Source organism: Trichosurus vulpecula, chromosome 3, assembly GCF_011100635.1.
Source record: "Trichosurus vulpecula isolate mTriVul1 chromosome 3, mTriVul1.pri, whole genome shotgun sequence".
Taxonomy (NCBI): Eukaryota; Metazoa; Chordata; class Mammalia; order Diprotodontia; family Phalangeridae; genus Trichosurus; species Trichosurus vulpecula.
In genome coordinates, this window is record NC_050575.1 from 49,356,137 (window position 1) to 49,373,697 (window position 17,561).

General features: G+C 39.3%; 1 protein-coding gene across 1 annotated transcript in view; it reads left to right on the forward strand.

Annotated features, from left to right (window-relative positions):
- The first annotated feature begins 285 nt into the window (after positions 1-285).
- The window catches only part of LOC118843072 (protocadherin alpha-C2-like), a 164,329-nt gene continuing 147,053 nt past the window's right edge, over positions 286-17,561 (forward strand). The window contains exon 1 of the mRNA XM_036750471.1: positions 286-2,826. Within this exon, the coding sequence (XP_036606366.1) occupies positions 421-2,826 (2,406 nt within the window). The 5' untranslated portion in view covers positions 286-420. The remainder of the gene's footprint in view (positions 2,827-17,561) is intronic.

Consider the following 17,561-nt stretch of genomic DNA (forward strand, 5'->3'; position numbering starts at 1 on the left):
TCATATTTCTAGTACAAAAATATTCTATGGAACAACAATGAAGAGGAAGAAAACAGGGATTTATCATCTCGAGAAATGAAACCATTTCTTCAAAAGTAGTAGAAGTCAAAAGTCAAAGGTGAAAATATCAGACGTGTAAAGGAAATTCCACATCAACTGAGAAGATGGAGATTTGCTTACCATTTTAGTTATACATTCATGCACATGGTGTCGCTCTTCACTGAAAAGGTTTGGTGAAGAAAGAAACCGGCAGCTTCTTCCTGAATCCGGCTGATCACGGAGCAACTCTAGTAAATCTTTACTGAAATCTTTCCTGGAATCAGACAGAGGCCACACTCCTGGCTCGGTCCAAACAGTTTGCAGCAAAGAATTTATCTTTTTGCTTCCCTGAAGAGCCAATTCAGATACTGATAATCTTACATGTGTGTAATGGGGTGTCCCCAGAAAGCCCAGCATCTGCTGTTTTCTCTTCTGCTCTTCACATCCTGGGAGCTGGGAAGGGGCCAGGTCCATTACTTGGTGCCGGAAGAAGCGAAACACGGTACGTTTGTGGGGCGAATCGCGCAGGACCTGGGCCTGGACGTCGGGGAGCTGGTGTCACGACTGTTCCGGGTGGTGTCCAAGGGCCGCAGGAACTACCTGGAGGTAAATGTGCAGAACGGCATTTTATTTGTGAATTCTCGGATCGACAGGGAGGAGCTGTGCGGCCGAAACCCAGTTTGCAGCATCCACCTGGAGGTGATCGTGGACAAGCCCCTACAGGTTTTCCACGTGGAGGTGGAGATCAAAGATATTAATGATAATCCTCCGATGTTCCCAGAAAACAAGAAAGAAATAAATATTGCTGAATCAAGACCACCAGACGCTCGTTTTCCTCTAGATGGCGCATCTGATGCAGATGTAGGAGAGAATGCCGCCTTGAACTACAGGCTCAGTCCCAGTGAATATTTCTCTCTGGACGTACAAAGCAACAGCGGAGAAACGACTTCATTATCACTTATTCTAAGGAAGTCTTTGAACAGGGAGGAAACACAAGAACATCATTTATTACTGACTGCCACTGACGGGGGCAAGCCAGAGCTCACTGGCAGCGTTGAATTGCTGATCAAAGTGCTGGATGTGAATGATAATGCCCCGCAATTTGACCAGTCCATTTATAAAGTGAGAATGTTAGAGAACGCTTCAAACGGTATGTTGGTGATCCAGCTCAATGCCTCTGACGCTGATGATGGAACTAACGGACATATTTCCTACTCATTCCGTAACCCGGTACCTCCTGAAGTGCAACGCACTTTTCACATCGGTCCAGATACAGGAAAAATTAGGGTAAAAGGAGAATTGGATTTTGAAAAGAAAAACATGTATGAAATTGGAGTTGAGACGATTGACAAAGGGAACCCTCCAATGGCTGGTCATTGCACGGTTCTGGTGGAAATTCTGGACACCAACGATAACTCTCCTGAGGTGTCTGTGACATCACTCTCACTACCAGTCCAAGAGGACTCCCCACCGGGCACAGTCATCGCCCTAATTAGCGTATCTGACCGTGACTCAGGCGCCAATGGGCAAGTGACTTGCTCCCTGTCACCCCCCGGACCCTTCATGCTGTTGTCAACCTTCAGGAATTACTATTCATTGGTATTGGAGGGCCCTTTGGATCGTGAGCGCGTGCCGGCCTACGAGCTAGTGGTGACTGCGAAGGACGGCGGGACGCCAGCACTGTGGGCCACGACCAGTGTGTCTGTGGGCATTGGTGACGTAAACGACAATGCGCCTACCTTCGAGAAGCCTATGTATACTGTGTTCGTGAAGGAAAACAACCCACCAGGCTGTCACATCTTCACCTTGTCCGCGTCTGATCCGGATGCACTGGAGAATTCACTGGTGTCTTACTCACTGGTGGAGCAGCGGGTAGGGGAACGTCGGCTTTCAAGCTATGTGTCTGTGCACTCGGAGAGCGGGAAAGTGTATGCCTTGCAGCCCCTGGACCACGAGGAGCTGGAGCTGCTGCAGTTCCAGGTGAGCGCCCGAGATGCTGGCTTTCCTCCTCTGGGCAGCAACGTGAGCCTGCAGGTGTTCGTGCTGGACGAGAACGACAATGCACCAAAAGTGTTACCTCCTCTTGCCAGTTCTGGGGCAAGCCGGGGCTCAGAGACTAAGCTAGTGTCACAGTCAGTGGCTCCGGGCCACGTGGTGACAAAGATTCGGGCTGTGGATGCGGATTCAGGCTACAATGCGTGGCTGTCTTATGAGTTGCTGCCGGAGGTGGGCGTGGGACGAAACCCTTTCCGAGTGGGTCTGTACACCGGGGAGATCCACACCGCGAGAGTTCTGGAGGAGTCGGATGGGCCTCTGAAGATGCTGCTAATACTAATAAAGGACCACGGGGAACCTGCGCTGTCTGCCACCGTCACTGTGAGCGTGTCACTATTGGAGAGTGGGCAGGCCTTTAAAGCTTTGCCTGAGGTTGCTGGAGCTGTGGCCGAGACAGGAATTAGGAAGGAGGCAGCTCTGGTGGATGTAAACGTGTATTTGATCATAGCCATCTGTTCTGTGTCCACTTTGCTGGTGCTGAGTCTATTGTTCTATGTGGTGCTATGGTGCTCCTCGCCCCCTCAGGGCCAGTATGGGCCTGGCAAGTCTACACTGGTGTGTTCGAATGAGGCTGGGAGCTGGTCATATTCCCAGCAGCGGGGGCAGAAGGTTTACTCTGGAGAAGGAACAGTCAAGAACGACCTCATGGCCTTCAGCCCCAATCTCCCACCGTGTCCCAGTCAGTCACATAGTGGGGAGTCTCAGGAATATGGAGCAGAGCAGTTGGGAAAGGTGAGTGTTAATAGAGAATTCTTTCATAGGAAGACCTCTGCCTTGATGCTGATTTCTTTAAATTTTATTTAAATATATAATATATATATTTTATTTAAATATATTATATATATATATATATATTCACTATATTAATTTTAAAGATCTGCCTTCTCTGAGGAACCAAAAAGCTATAATTTTAGGCAATGTTACTATTCTGACCAAGATATGAAAGTGATTATTGCACTCACATCATACTCTATCTCTTTTGTGTCAGTCTATGAGCTATTGGTTAATTGGGGGAACCTAGTAGAAATATATATACATAGAAATACATACATAGTCTTGATGATTGAGAGGACAAAGAGGTTTTTAAATCTCCCGTATTACCATGATTTGAAAAACAATGAGTCTCAAAGAAATAATTTAAAATATTACTTATTACCAAATGAACTCTTGTAGACCCTTAGAAACTCATGAAACTCCATTACTGTAGGGAGGGCTTGCCATCTCCATTGTTAGAATGAACATTCACACTGAAAATATCAACATATTATGAAACATGAGACCAAATGTTGTAAAGAAAAGGAGACAATGCTAGATGAAGATTATGTTGTATATTCTTAAAGCGATTTCATTTTAATAGATATTACTTAAATAGACTGACTTAAAAGTCATAGTGCAGTTTTAAGCTATTAAAACTTCAAGAAACTAAAACGTCATATTGTACTCAGATGACATCTCCCTCAGATACCCAAAGAGTTGTTGAAAGTGGATGACTTAGGCGCACTATTATTTTTTGTATATATCTAACCTAGTTTGGTTAAAATGTGTTGTATTGCTATCATTGATAATAATAATTTAGAGTTTATTTGGGGCTTTGGTGTCAGTAGGCTTAGATCATGAACTCTGTTTCAACCAACTTCTCTTCCCTTCTGGTGAGATATGCACATTTCATTCTCCTTACTAGCATGTAGCATACCAAACTCAAACAAAAGTATATCTTTATATAGTCTACAATGATGTGTTTTCTAATATACAAATCACTGTTAAAAAGGTTTAGTTGGGGTGGGCAGTTCTACTCAGCCCATTTATTTATTGAAGTTGGTTGTGCCCTAATCTTGAGAAACCAGTTCTGAGGCCAAGGATCTGCTTCTTCCTTAGTGTTCACTCTGCTCTGGACCAAAGCTTGAGGATGGACTGAATTTGGTTATTGAGAGTCTATCTTCTGAGAGGGGCTTCTTTTCCTGACATGCTCAGCTATTTAAATTTCCATTTTGTTGCTCCACAGATGATTTACTTATAGTTCAAGTTTAGGTTCATGTACAAGAGTTGTCCAAAAGGAGGGAGTAGAATGATACTCAACATACATACTATTTATTTCTTCTACACAAAAGAAGTAGTGAAACACAAAAGACAAAAACACAAATGTATTAGGACCACTACCTATGAGGGTTTCCTCCTTTGCTTTGCAACATAAGTTAGTTTTAATTATTCTTTGAAAAGCAGCAAAGATATCCTTGTGATTGGATTTGCCTAGGAGCCAAAGTTCAAGCTTCCCTTTAGAAATTTCTTGATAACCTCTAACCATATTGATGTGTCATCCTTGTCATTTAAGAGAATAAAAGCCTTTTCATAAAGTTAGAGTCTTTTCAATATGGTGGATGTCTTCAGACAGTGAGACACCACAGAACACCCTACTGACCAGACATTCCCATATAGAGATGAGGAAGGCTGTACCTACCTAAGCTAAGGCAGGAGTATCCTTGTTGAATCTCTTTTCTATGATATGGCTAATCCTAATGTTGAATCTGAACTAATAGGTTCCAGCCTGAATCAGGCCTGCTCCTAAAAAGAGAACATTGATAGGAACACAAACTAAAAAGTCAGTAGAGCTAACCACTCTTATCCACTCTATTGGTTTATGCTTAAAATTGTCTTAACTCAAAGAAGTTGTGGGATCGCCTATTAAGTATTTTACAATTTGTTTCAGCTGCTCTATCTAAACAACTCTCACTACATGTCTTTTGGTCAAATGGGTCAGTTTCCCATTAATGTTCGTGCTTATGTTTGTCTTCTTCAAGAGTTGCTGGGGACTCTTCCTCTTGCAGCTATTCAGTTCCATTCAAAAGCACTCAGGGCCTCTGGACCTCTCCTGCTGTCAAGGTCACCTCTAAGCCTGAGCACTTCCATCTCCAAATAGGTTCTCATTCACATAAGCTGGTGAAGAACAAACACAAAAGCAGGCAGCTGCAGTTTCAGGAGTAGGTTTGTGAAGCCATGTGGGAGAAGTTGCCATGGTGGTCACATCTGTAAGCCCCATTTTTAAGTCCCTCTTACTGGAAGCCTTGTATTACATGATGCCATATGGCGGGTGAAAAAAAGAGGCTAAGCCAGAAGCTGCCTCTTCTTCTAATTGACACAGTACCTTGCATTCCCACTGCAGGAAGAGGGCCAAGGGATCACTCTGGGTTTCCCTTATTGTCAATCAGGCGGTCAGCATGCATTTATGTCTTTTTCATTTCTTCTAGGCCCTATTATAAACTTTGGGAATACAAAGAAAGGGCAAACAACCATTCCTGTCCCTAAGAAGCATACATTATGGGAGGGAGTGAAGCAGCCTATAGATAATTAGGTACAAAGAAGTTATGGATAGAGTAGATGAAAGTAATTGAAAATGGGAAGGTTTTAGCACATGGGGGTGAGGGTGTTGGTAGTGGAAGATAAGGAAGAACCTTTTGAAGAAGTGGGATTTGAGTTGAGTCTTAAAAGATATCTATGGAAGCTAAGAGGGTGATATGAGGAAAAAACATTCCAGGCATATGGTACAGTCAGGGGAAAGAAATAGAAGGGAGATGGAGTGTTGTTTGAGAAACTTTGAATGGGTCAGTGTAGTAGGATTATGGAATTCATGGAAGGGAGTAAGATGTAAACATTCTGGAAAGTTAAAAAGGGCTCAGGTTATGAATTTTAATGCCAAACAAAAATGCCAAGTCTTTTCAGAACTGGATCACCTAAAGGCTGGAAACAGCCAGAGAATTCATCATCTCTGACACACACAAATGCTGAGTTAGGTCAGTTGTAGGCTGGAAACAGGCAAGGAATATCTGTGCATGATCTGTATGACCTATGTTAAGGTGATACAACACACTTCTGTTGGCATTTCAAAAGCAAATACTCATGACTTTCACCAATTTGACTCATTCAACAGAGATTAAGTACTTACTACTTGCAGGTTACTCAGCTAGGCCATGGAGAGAAAATGACGACAAAGGAAACTTTTCCTACCCTTAAAGGTCTCAAAATCTAATGTAGGCCCACATGAGTATTTTCTTCCTTTTCCAGTGTAGGATTTAATCCTTCTCTCCTCCTCAGCTAGTTGGATTGATACCTAACGCATTTTCATGCCTATTGAGCCTAAATCTCCTCCTATATGCTAATTTTCAGCATAAAATGTCTCAAATTTCATATGGTAAAGGTGTTTCTGATAGGAAATATAGATCAGTAGTATAAAATAAGCAACAGTGTGTGGAGGTACAAAACAATTCTCTTTCCAACTCCAATTCTACCTCAACATGGTTCTGTGCCTAAGGGGAATTTTCTGTCTTATTTTTGCATGCCATCTATCAGTGGTGACAAATTCAAATAGAAATGGGGGCTACCATAAGGATCCCTGTGCCCAGGTACTGGCTTAGGAAACCATACAGGAGCATTATCTATGTTTTATCATACTTGTATTTATTTTGTTAAGTTTTTCCCAATTTCATATTAATCTGGTGTATGCTGCACTCAGAAGGGTTGTGGGCTGTGTGTTGTTGCTCTTGGGCTACATGTTTAACATTTCTCCTTTATCTTACAACTGTTTCATGGAAGGAGTCCTTTATGTACATACAGAGAAGAGCAATGGAATCTCATACTCCTTACAAAAGGAGAAATCAAATGATTATATTCTTCATTTGCTTTTGTGGTTGAAATAAAAATATTGCTTTCACAAGTAATGTCCTACATTTTGCATGCTGAGGGAGAGTATAGTATAATGAAAAACAATGACGGCTTTGTTTTCAGAAGACCTGGGTTCAAGGTTTGTCTCTGCTTCTGTCTAGCTGTGTAACCTTTGACATGTCACAAGTATGCTGAATTGTGACATGTCAGTTTCCTTCTTTGCAAAATATAGATAATAATATGATGGCCATTTTCCTGCTCTCTCTCACTTGGCAATTTTGTATGCTAAATCCTAAGCTTTATTAAAATTTAAGAAAATATTAATTAAAATTATGGAAAAGCTGCTCAATATAATTTGAGGTACCTCAATTATGCTATACTCCATTTATCACCAATATATCCACTATACTCAAAGCAGCCACTAGGATCTCAAAAACCATCATGGTTTTTTTCTGACTCCATATCCATCAGTTCTGGTTTATGCTTTTTAAACTCTCCCAATTGGAAGACTGTGTGTCTGTCTATATCATGCCAATGTCATTCCAGACAAGCAACCAACAAGCTGTGTGAAAGGAAACCTGTCAAGCTTTTAGGCAATGAAAGGAGGCAGCATTTAATTAACTAAATAGATAAATCAGGAAATTGGTAAGGGAAATAAAATTATTTATTTCCTTCCTTATTATTAAGAAGAACAAATGGAATTCTGTTTATCCAAGATCAAATTTTCCCAGTCAGATAGAATTGAAAGAATATCCAATTAAAGTAAACAAGATAAGATCTACTTGAAGATCTACAGTAGAACCCCATATAAATGGTTATGTCTTTGTGTGTAGGGGAAGAATTCCTGTAAGTGGAGTCAGAAGACTGCTCCTCTTCACCAAAATGTATGATGTTAATTAATTAATCACTCAGTTTCCTTGTTTGTAAAATGGACATAATACAATCAATAACACCACATAGAATTGTTTTCAGGTTCACAGAATCATGGAGACCTAATCAATCACTTAGTCAATAAAGAAGAATTAAATAGAGGTTTTTTTTTCTTTCTATAAGCCAAACACTCTGATAAATGCTTGAAGTACAAAAAAAAAAATGAAAACAGTCCCTGACCTCAAGGAACTTACATTTAATTGGGAGAAGAGAATATAACTCTTAATTATGTATACATATATATGTATGTATATACACATACACAAAGTAGATACTAGTTAAGCTTTGAGGGAAAGGCTGTAGCATTTGTGGGGGATGAGAAAGGCCTCCTGCAGAAGGTGGCATATGAGCTAAGTCCTGAAAGAATCCAGGAAGTCTTAAGATATGAAAGTGAGATGGAAGGGTATTCAGCCATAGGGGACAGTCAGTGCTAGGCATGGAATGCTGTATGAGAAACAATAAATAGTCCAGAAAGATCAGATTGAAGAGTGCATGGACAGGGGTGTGTAAGAAGAGTGGAAAGATAGGAAGAGGTTAGGTATCTCACTGGCCACCTGACTCTTACCTGTGACTTGCTCCAAGAAACTTTAGCATGTACAGTAGCCATACCTGGGTAAAACCATCTTGGAAGATGGGCTAAACCAACTTAAGGGTAACCAATAGGCCTCAAAGCCCATTGGTGAGTTAGGGAGATGTCTACCCAAAGCATGTGAACACTTCCCCCAAGTGGAATGAGTAGATGAGAATAATTTATTCCAACTTTCATGAAATTGGCTTGAAGCAGGGGCTGTGGAGTTCTAGACCTTGGTCAGACATCAAAGACACCAAGATGGTGCCATTGACAGTCATCCTGACTATTGTCTTTCCACTGAACTTTGTTGACTCTGGAAGAGAGAGCGAGGCTGACAACTTTGTGAAACTCCGATTCGATTAAACCTAATTCACGAGTAAGTTAAGACATCACTCTGTGATGTCATTGGTGCTCTTAAAAACTGAAGGACAAACAACAACAATGATAGAGAGACACTGGGGTCTATTGACTAAGTGTGTGAATTGTCAAAATTGCACTTTAGGAAAATCGCTTCAGCAACTGTATAGAGGATGGATGTTTAGAGTGGAGACTGGAAGTAGAGAGACTAGATAGGAGACTATTGCAATGCTCCAGGAAAGCAGTGATGAGGGGCTGACCTAATTTAGTGGCTATATGAATGGAAAGAAATAGATTTCTAAGAAAGATGTGGAGATAGAAACAAGATTTGGTAGATTGAATATGAAGGGTAAGGGAAAGCGATGAGTAAAGGATGAAACCAAATTTGTGAACCTTCATGACTGGAAGACTGTGGTGACATTGAGATTAATAGGGAAGAAAAGTAAATGAATGTGTGTGGGCAGGTGGTGAAGAAAGGAAGTTCTGTTTTGAGTTCTGTTTTGGACATATTGAGTTTGGGATGTCTATGGAATATTCAGTTCAACACGTCCAATAGGCAGTTAGTGGTGAGGGATTGTAGCTCAGTAGGGAGACTAAGTTTGAGTATATAGCTATGGAATTCATTTGCAAAAAATGACAATTGAATCCATGGAAGATAATGAGGTCACCAAGTGAGTGAATAAAGAAGACAGTCTAAAAAAGAGTCTTTGCATACACCCATAGTTAAGTGGAATGATATGAATGAAGATATGGCAAAGGAGTTTGAGAAGGAGCAGTCAAAAAGACAGGAGAACAAAGAAAGCAACGCCATCAAAGTCAGTGAGCAGAGTACAGGGAGGGGAACATGGATAATAATATAAATTACATAAAGAGATCAAGAAGGTTGAAGATTAAGAAAAGTCCATTCAATTTGGCAATTAGATAATTGATAACTTTGGAGATAGGAGTTTCATTTAAATACTTGGGTAAAAAGAGAGTCAGAGAAGAGGATGTGGTGTCACTGTGTTCTTGATGAAGAGGGTACTCTTCTCCATGCCAAGGTCAGTCTTCCTCTCCAAGTACCTTCAATTCCATTCTATCCTATCATCACTAGCAAATTGTCCCTTTTTATTTCACCCTCTATAATTTTCATCTTTTTCCTACCTACTGGTTTGCTCTCTGCTGCCATATACTCGCTCTTGCTAAAAATCCTCCCATCCACAGTAACTATCATACAGTATCTCTCATCTTCTTAGCTAAATTTCTGCAACTCTTGACTGCCCTCTTATCTTGAATCCCTTGCTTGCTCGTCCTATTAACATACATCTACCCAAACACCAAAGTTAGATTAGCCCCACTATCTGCCTTCTGTGGACCTATTCATCTGCTACTGAATGGAACCAGAGAAAACTGCTAAATACTGATGATTCAATCTACTACAAATTGATGCTATCTAATCACATCTGGGCACTTACTGCAATGAGGCAATGCTCTTGCTTGTTGTTCAGTCATATGTAACCCTTTATGACCCCATTTGGGGTTTTCTTGGCAAAGATACTGGAGAGCTTTGCCATTTCTTTCTCCAGCTTATTTTACAGAGGAGGAAACTGTGGCTAACAGGATTAAGTGACTTGCCAAGAGTCACAGCTAGTAAGTGTCTGAGGCAGATTGGAACTCAGTTCTTCTTGACTCCAGGCCTGATGCTCTATCTACTACACCACAAACCTGCCCAAATTATTTGACATCTCCTTAATTGATTCTCTATTCTACTCTCCACAACAGCTCTTCTAAACATTGTTTTTCCCCCTCAAATCTCCAGTTACCCATCCCACCCTCTTAGAAGAGGCCTTTGATTTATACTTTACTGGAAAAACAAATACTGTCTGCTTCTCTCCTTCACCTCACCTGACAACCTCTCTGCATCTCACAACCCACTGACCTCATTCCTCACCATTTCATGTATTATTGCACATTCCATTGAAGAGATAATTTTTCTCACCAATGCCATCCCTTCTACATTCACCCTTGATCTTCTCTCCTTCAGTCTTCTCCATCTTCTAGTATTATTTGGTCACCAGTATAATTTTTCTCTCTAGCTAATCTTTAATCTCTCATCTGCTTGTTTCTTCCTTGTTGTCTACAAATACGTCTATGTCCTTAACCTCCTATGTCCTATGTCCTATGTCCTCACTAGTTCTACTGTATCCATTAGCTATTATCTTAGATTTCTTGAGGCTTATGGCACCTCTATTATTTCCCATGTTCTTTCAAACTTCACTCTCGGAAAACTTCCAAAATTGCTGTCTGACTAGAGGTAGGTAGCTCAGCTTCTACAAACCTATTCCAGAAAAAAAAACCTTAAAAATAACACCAGACTAAATAATTATAAAGAAATCCCACAAAAAGCAAGAGTAAGTGATTTCTTCCACCCTAGAACTGCACCAAAAAATCAGCCAGGAATCTCTAGGAAATCAGAGAAAGGATCCACCAAAAAAGCAGTGCCAGCATAGGCAAACAAGACAGAAGTCTTCCACTGTGACCAGAAAAAGATAGAGATCCTGTAGCCTGCAAAGCCTCCATATCTAGAGGCAAAACATTGGAGGACTCCCATAAGAAAGACCCAGGGAGGTAAAAAACTCACATCATGGACCTTGGAAGTGACTGGGGGTAACAGCAACTAGTGCCATACCAGCAACAAGGCACCCCAGGTTCCAAAGTCTGTTGCACTCTCTCCTGAGAAGATACAGAAGACCTTAGAATCTAACACTCTGAACCTGAAAGAACCAGGGGAGACCTAAACACTACCAGAGCTCTTATTGTGGACAAACTCTGGACAGTGTAAGGAGCTAGATGACCCAAGTTGAGGCTAAGCAGGACCTACTACCCCATGAAAATTCTGGCAGAGGGCGTAGCCTAGCCTAAGCACAAAGCTCCAGTTCAGGAACTAAATATGGAGAAATGAATAAACAGAAGAAGATATCAAGCACCATAAAAATTATTATTGAATATCCGAAAAATCAACCTAGAAGATGAGAGAAACTACATAACAACTTTAAGCAGAGACAGATAAAAAATGAATTTTCCACAAGGAAATGTATATCTAGAAGACAACAGTTGACTTAAAGACTACATAGATACCTAGAATTCATGAAGCATGAGTTAATATATGAAATAAAGCCTCTAGATGAAAGAATTGTAAGGAAAATATATAGGTTAAAAGAGAAAGTGGCAAACGTTACCCAAGTAACAGAGTCCCTAAGAAAACTATATTGGACCACACAGAAATCAATGAATCCATGAGACAATAAGAAGCAGCACAAAATCAAAGGATTAAAATATGTGTAATATTTGCTACCAAAACTAGCTGTCCTAGAAAATAGGGCAAGGAGAGATAATTTTGGAACCATCAGAGTTTTTGAAAATTTTGATTAAAAAAAAAAAGCCTAGGCATTCCATTTCAAGAAATTCTAAATAAAAACTGCTAGATCTATTATAGCCAGAGGGCAAGATGAAAATAGGAAGCATTCACCAATCACTTCCTGAAATAAAGCCCAAAGGAGAAATCTCAGAATATCCTAGTCAAAATTTAGAGCTTCTTTCTCAAAGAAGAAATAGTAGCAGCCAGAAAGTGTTCAAGTACGAAGGAATCACAGTTAGGATGAGAAAAACCTTGTAACCTCTACCATAAACAAGATGAGAACTTGCAATTTAAAAAATTACAAAAGGCTAAAGGAGTAGGTTTACAATCAAGAATAACATCCTGCAATGCGAAAAATGGTCTTTTACTGGAATAGAAGACTTTCAAATATTCCTGATAAAAAGACAAGAGCTAAGCAGGAACTTTGAGATACAAACTTGAGTCAAGCGAAAGCTTGAAAAGTAAATTATTTGTACTGTTGGAAGGTGCAATATCATGTCTTCAAGTGTCTTCAAGAATCATTATGGATATTAAATTAAGACAAGACGATGTAAATCAATTCTTTTTAGATATTTTTGAGCAGAAAACAAAAAAGAAAGGAAAAGGGAGTAGTTTGAAGGGAAGAAGAATGTAGAACTTACTATTCCTCAAAGTAGGAGTACTAGAAGAAGATTATACAAATATGAGGGAAGGAGTAGGACAAACTGGTATCAAATCAATCTCATTGTCATTGAAACTGGACACATACATACACATAAAGTTTCAAGTAGAAGTACATAAAATTCAACATTGAAATAGGAAGAAGAAGAAAGGGCTAAGAGGAAAGATACATTAGAGAGTGAATGGTCAAAAGCAAAACAAACTTCATCCTGAGAGAGTAGCTACTGAAGGTGAGATTAAAAAGAAAAAAAAAGGAAAGCAAAAAACTGGAAGCTAAGGTTCTAATCAGTTGAGGAATGGCTAAACAAATTGTGATATATAATTATAATGGAATATTATTACATTATATGAAGTAATGAAAGATATCTTCAGAGAATCCTGAGATGACTTCAATCAATTGATCAAGAGTGAAGTGAACAGAAGCAGCACAACATTTTATGCTATAACAACATAGTTAAAAAAAAAAAACCTTGAAAGACTTAGGAATCCTGATCGTAGCAATAAACCAACCATGATTCCAGAGGGCAACGATGGAGCATAGTACCTCCTTGTTGACACAAGATGATAGAACCAAGGTGTCTAAAAAGACATGCATTTTTCCTACATGACTACTTAGTGGTTTTGTTTTGTGTGACTATGCTTATTTTTTTTACAAGACATTTTTTCCTTTCTTTTTATAATTGAGGGAGGGAAATTTGATGGTGGAGGGAGAAGATCCAGTAATAGTAATGTTAGAAAAAAACCCACAGTCAATAAAACTTTTTTTAAAAAAATTATACAGAAGACAAGGAAGTCAGTAAGGAAGAACAGACAAGTAGGACAGCTCCGAAAGTGATGTGTTGAATTTATTACTTACTTTAAAAAATCCTAATGCAATAGAAATGTACAGTTTCATATACAACTTATTTTGTGTTATACTGTGTTTGTGGAAATGCTGCCCCCTTTTTGGGGAAGGAGGTGTTTGTTAAGTTTAGAATGAAAAACAAAAACAAAGATCATTCTTTGTGGCTTAGCAGTCTGTTTCAACAATCTCGCTAGCAGCTTCTGTGGGGGTATAAGATTCACCCACAGCCAGCACCCAGAAAGCTGCCAACAGCACAGGTTCTTCTGATCTGCTTAAGCAAGAGAAGCAAGGTGAAGGGGTTGACAAGCTTACTTTTAATTCAGCATTCAAATATTATTCAGTTAGTTCAGGGGAAAAAGCCAGCACCCTGAACTTCAAAACAAAATGCAAACAAATTACAAACATCAACAGACTTTGTCTGATTCAAATCCTGATTCAAAACAGTTACCAGAGTTCAACAAAGTTTCAGCATCTGGGTTTACAAGCTGGAGGGCTCCTTAGCTAGAGCTGCCCAGAGCCTGCTCATCAACACCATCTCGGGAGCCCCACACAAATGGCTCTGTCCTCCCTTCTTATAGGGCTTCAGACATCAAACATCATCTGAATCACCAGAGCTCAGGCTCTGGTGATTGGTTCTTGAGTTGGCCCCTCCCCTTAGCACCCTGGGAGGTTCACATCCACGTGGATTACGTTAACACCTAATGTGGTTTGGGCCTGGGGCTTAGCACCTAGTAAAGCTCACTGAGATAAATTGAGTCACTCAAAGAAAACAAAGGCCATTCTGGTTACACAGTCACATGCACTAGCTCTTTCAGTAGCTCAGGATATAGTTCATTGGGGCCTGGTGATGGGGCTTCATTAAAAGCTGCTAGGAATGCTGTTTATTTGGTTTTCTTATTCATATAAGTTATTTTCTCTGTCCTTTGAAATATAAACTTTATTCTTATTGAAAGTGAAAGCAGAAGTAAAATTAAATTTGAATGTCCAGCCTTTTCTCTGTAATACACTATCATAATTCAATAGAACCTCAGAAGTAGTCCTATTCATATTTTGATTTTTCTATTTTCCCCCACATAGAAAAAGTCATTCCTTTTCCCTCTCCCCCAATCATTCTTTGCCAAAGTCAGCTGATTCTGAGTATTACATCTTCTGGCAGTATCCATATTGGATAATACCAATTTTAATTTTTTGTCACCTGATCTTTAATTTTCTCCACATTTCTTTTCTTCTTAAACAAAATGTATTTTAATACAATAGATACTTACCAACACATACCCAATTAACCTTCTCTGTTTGTAAATTACCTTCCTTGAAAAGTTTGTAATATGAATGTAGGGATGTATTCTTAAACGACAATAGTATGATGCTAATAATTGACTGTCATCTTTGACTAGAGTTTCATTGCTCCTCAGTTATTTACATTGTTATATTCATTGTATACATTTTTCATTTGAGTCTGTTTTCTTTACTGGGATATAGCTTCTTTGAAATCTTTTAAAAGTTTTATTGATTTTCTTTTCACATTACTGCCATTTCCCAATGATTCTCTAACACCCAATAGAAATATCACTTGTAATGAAGAGGTACAGTTAAACAAAACAAATCAACATATGGACGATGTTTGATAATACATGTCTCATCCTACATTTATATTCTACTACTTCCATGACTTAAGGCGGGAGACATGCTTCATCTGAAGTTCATAGATTGGACCACAATGGGTCCCTGCCCACACTCCACTTAATGGCTATAATTTGGGCCCTCCTGGCTCAAAGTGAATGTCAATGGTAACCATTTTTCTTTTGACTAGCAACTCTGAGGGTCCTCCCCTCCCAGTTTGATTTTTTTCTCCTTTTACTAATTAAAGGGACCATCCTTTGACTCACTTCTTAAAGAGGCCTATTCACTGAATGGGCTTTACCTCACTCAAAGTGGGAACCCGAAAAGGCCTTAGCCTGAAAAAGCCAGGGTCTCACATTGCATCCTAGGCCATCTCTAGTCATCCTGATGAATATCAGGCCACTGGACCCAGATATCTCTAGAGGAAAAAGTGAGGCTGGTGATCTTACACAGCCCTCCCTCACACAAGTCACATCATGTCATGTCATGTCCTTCAGAGTATGTATGGATTGTTTCATTCTCTGTTTTTGTATCTTCAGTATCTATCACAGTGCCTGACACATAGTAGATGTTTAATAAAATCTTGTTGACTGACTCACCATCAGTCCTCTGAAGTTATCACTTTGACTGTATTGATTAGAATTCTAAAGTCTTTAAACTGTAATTTTATTTATATCACTGAAGTAATAGAAGATTTTTTCTCATGGTTTTCCTTACTTTGTTTCACATCAGTTTATACATGTCTTTCAAATGTCTCTGAATTCTTCATATTCATCACTTTTATGGTCAGTAAAATTCCATTTTGTTCACACATCACAATTTATTCAGACATTTCACAATTGATGAGGATTCACTTTACTTCCAGTCCTTTGCTACTTCAAAAAGTGCTGTTATAAATATTTGTGTATATGTGTTTAGGGTTTTTCTCCCCTGTATCTTTGAACTCTGGAGTATATTGCTTATCTGTGGTACAGGGGGCCCCTTTTCAAAAAGGGGTTCTACTCTGGATTCATATAGGCTGGTTTTGTTCTTAGGGGGCAATAGGGTTTAAATTTTTTGTTTCTCTCTGGCCAACTGGACCCACGCAAGAGTAGAACTTCAGAGAAAATCCCCAAAACAATGCTTAAGTATAACTCATGTCTAGGGTCATATCAAGGTATTGATAACTGGGTCCCTTCTAGAAAAGGTACTCTGAACAAAATAGGTATCAGGTACAGGACAACAGCTCATTTCCTTTACCACAGAGAATGTTTAGAGTAGACAAGATTCATTGAAATGTGTCAACAAATACAGAAAGATCAAATAGTAATCTATCACATTCATTATACTCTCCCAGGAGATAAAGACAATTATTGTGAGGCTTCTGAACAAATGCAAATATGTATTTTTTTCATTCACTTCAGCTTTGTATTATCACAAAATTAGGTTCTCTTGGCCAGAGGGAGAAACAGACATGGCTCTTTAGTATTTGATACTAAAATTACTTCCACTTGGACAAGTAACAACTGACTCAGAAACTCTAAACCTCTTAGATTAATATCCAACCTGGAAATGCCTATTTCTGGGACTCTAGTTGCTGACTTGTGTTCAGAGAAAAAAACATAAAGGACAAGGCTGACAGGAATTCAGGCTCACCTAGGCATGCATGTGTTCCCACTACCATGTGATTATAACCATCATTGATGCCAGTGGGAGGGAGAAGTTTACAGTAAACACTGGGTGTACCTCCAAAGAGGCCTGGTTCAAAGAGAGTAGGTGAAATATTTTCATCTCTGTTATAGAACACAAAGAAAGGAACTTCTTCATGACTCTGTTGCCCTTCATCTTTGACACTATCTTCCAGTCATGGACACACATAGGGACCAATCAGGTGTTGCATGTCCTTCAGGGATGAGCCAGAGTATATATGTAGCTCCATCAGACAGGACTCTTTTTGAAAAAGATCAGTGCCTCATTTTCAAAAAGCACATGGAAGGACTCAATTGATCAAGAGTCCAGTGATCAACCGCTCATTACATATCTGAAAGTGATATTTCTGGGTCAAATGGTGAGTGCATGTTAGTAACTTTTCTAATATAATTTCACATTGTTTTCAGTAATGGTTGAATTCACAGCCCCACCAATATTTCATTAGTGCGCTCATCTTACCTTTCAAGATTTACCATTTTGCTCTTTTGTCATCTTTGTCAATTTAATGAGTGTGAGGTAAAACTTTAGTTGTTTTAATTTGCCTTTATGTTGTTAATAGTGATTTGGAGCATTGTTTCATTGTTCATTGTTTTTGAATTCTTCACTTTCACAATACCTTCCAATGAAATAATATTGTATTATATTAGTATACTGCAATTTATTTAACCATTCCCTAACTTTTGGGGATACATTATGTCTCCAGATAATGCTGCTATGAACATTTTTGTGGTTGTGTGTGCTTCTTT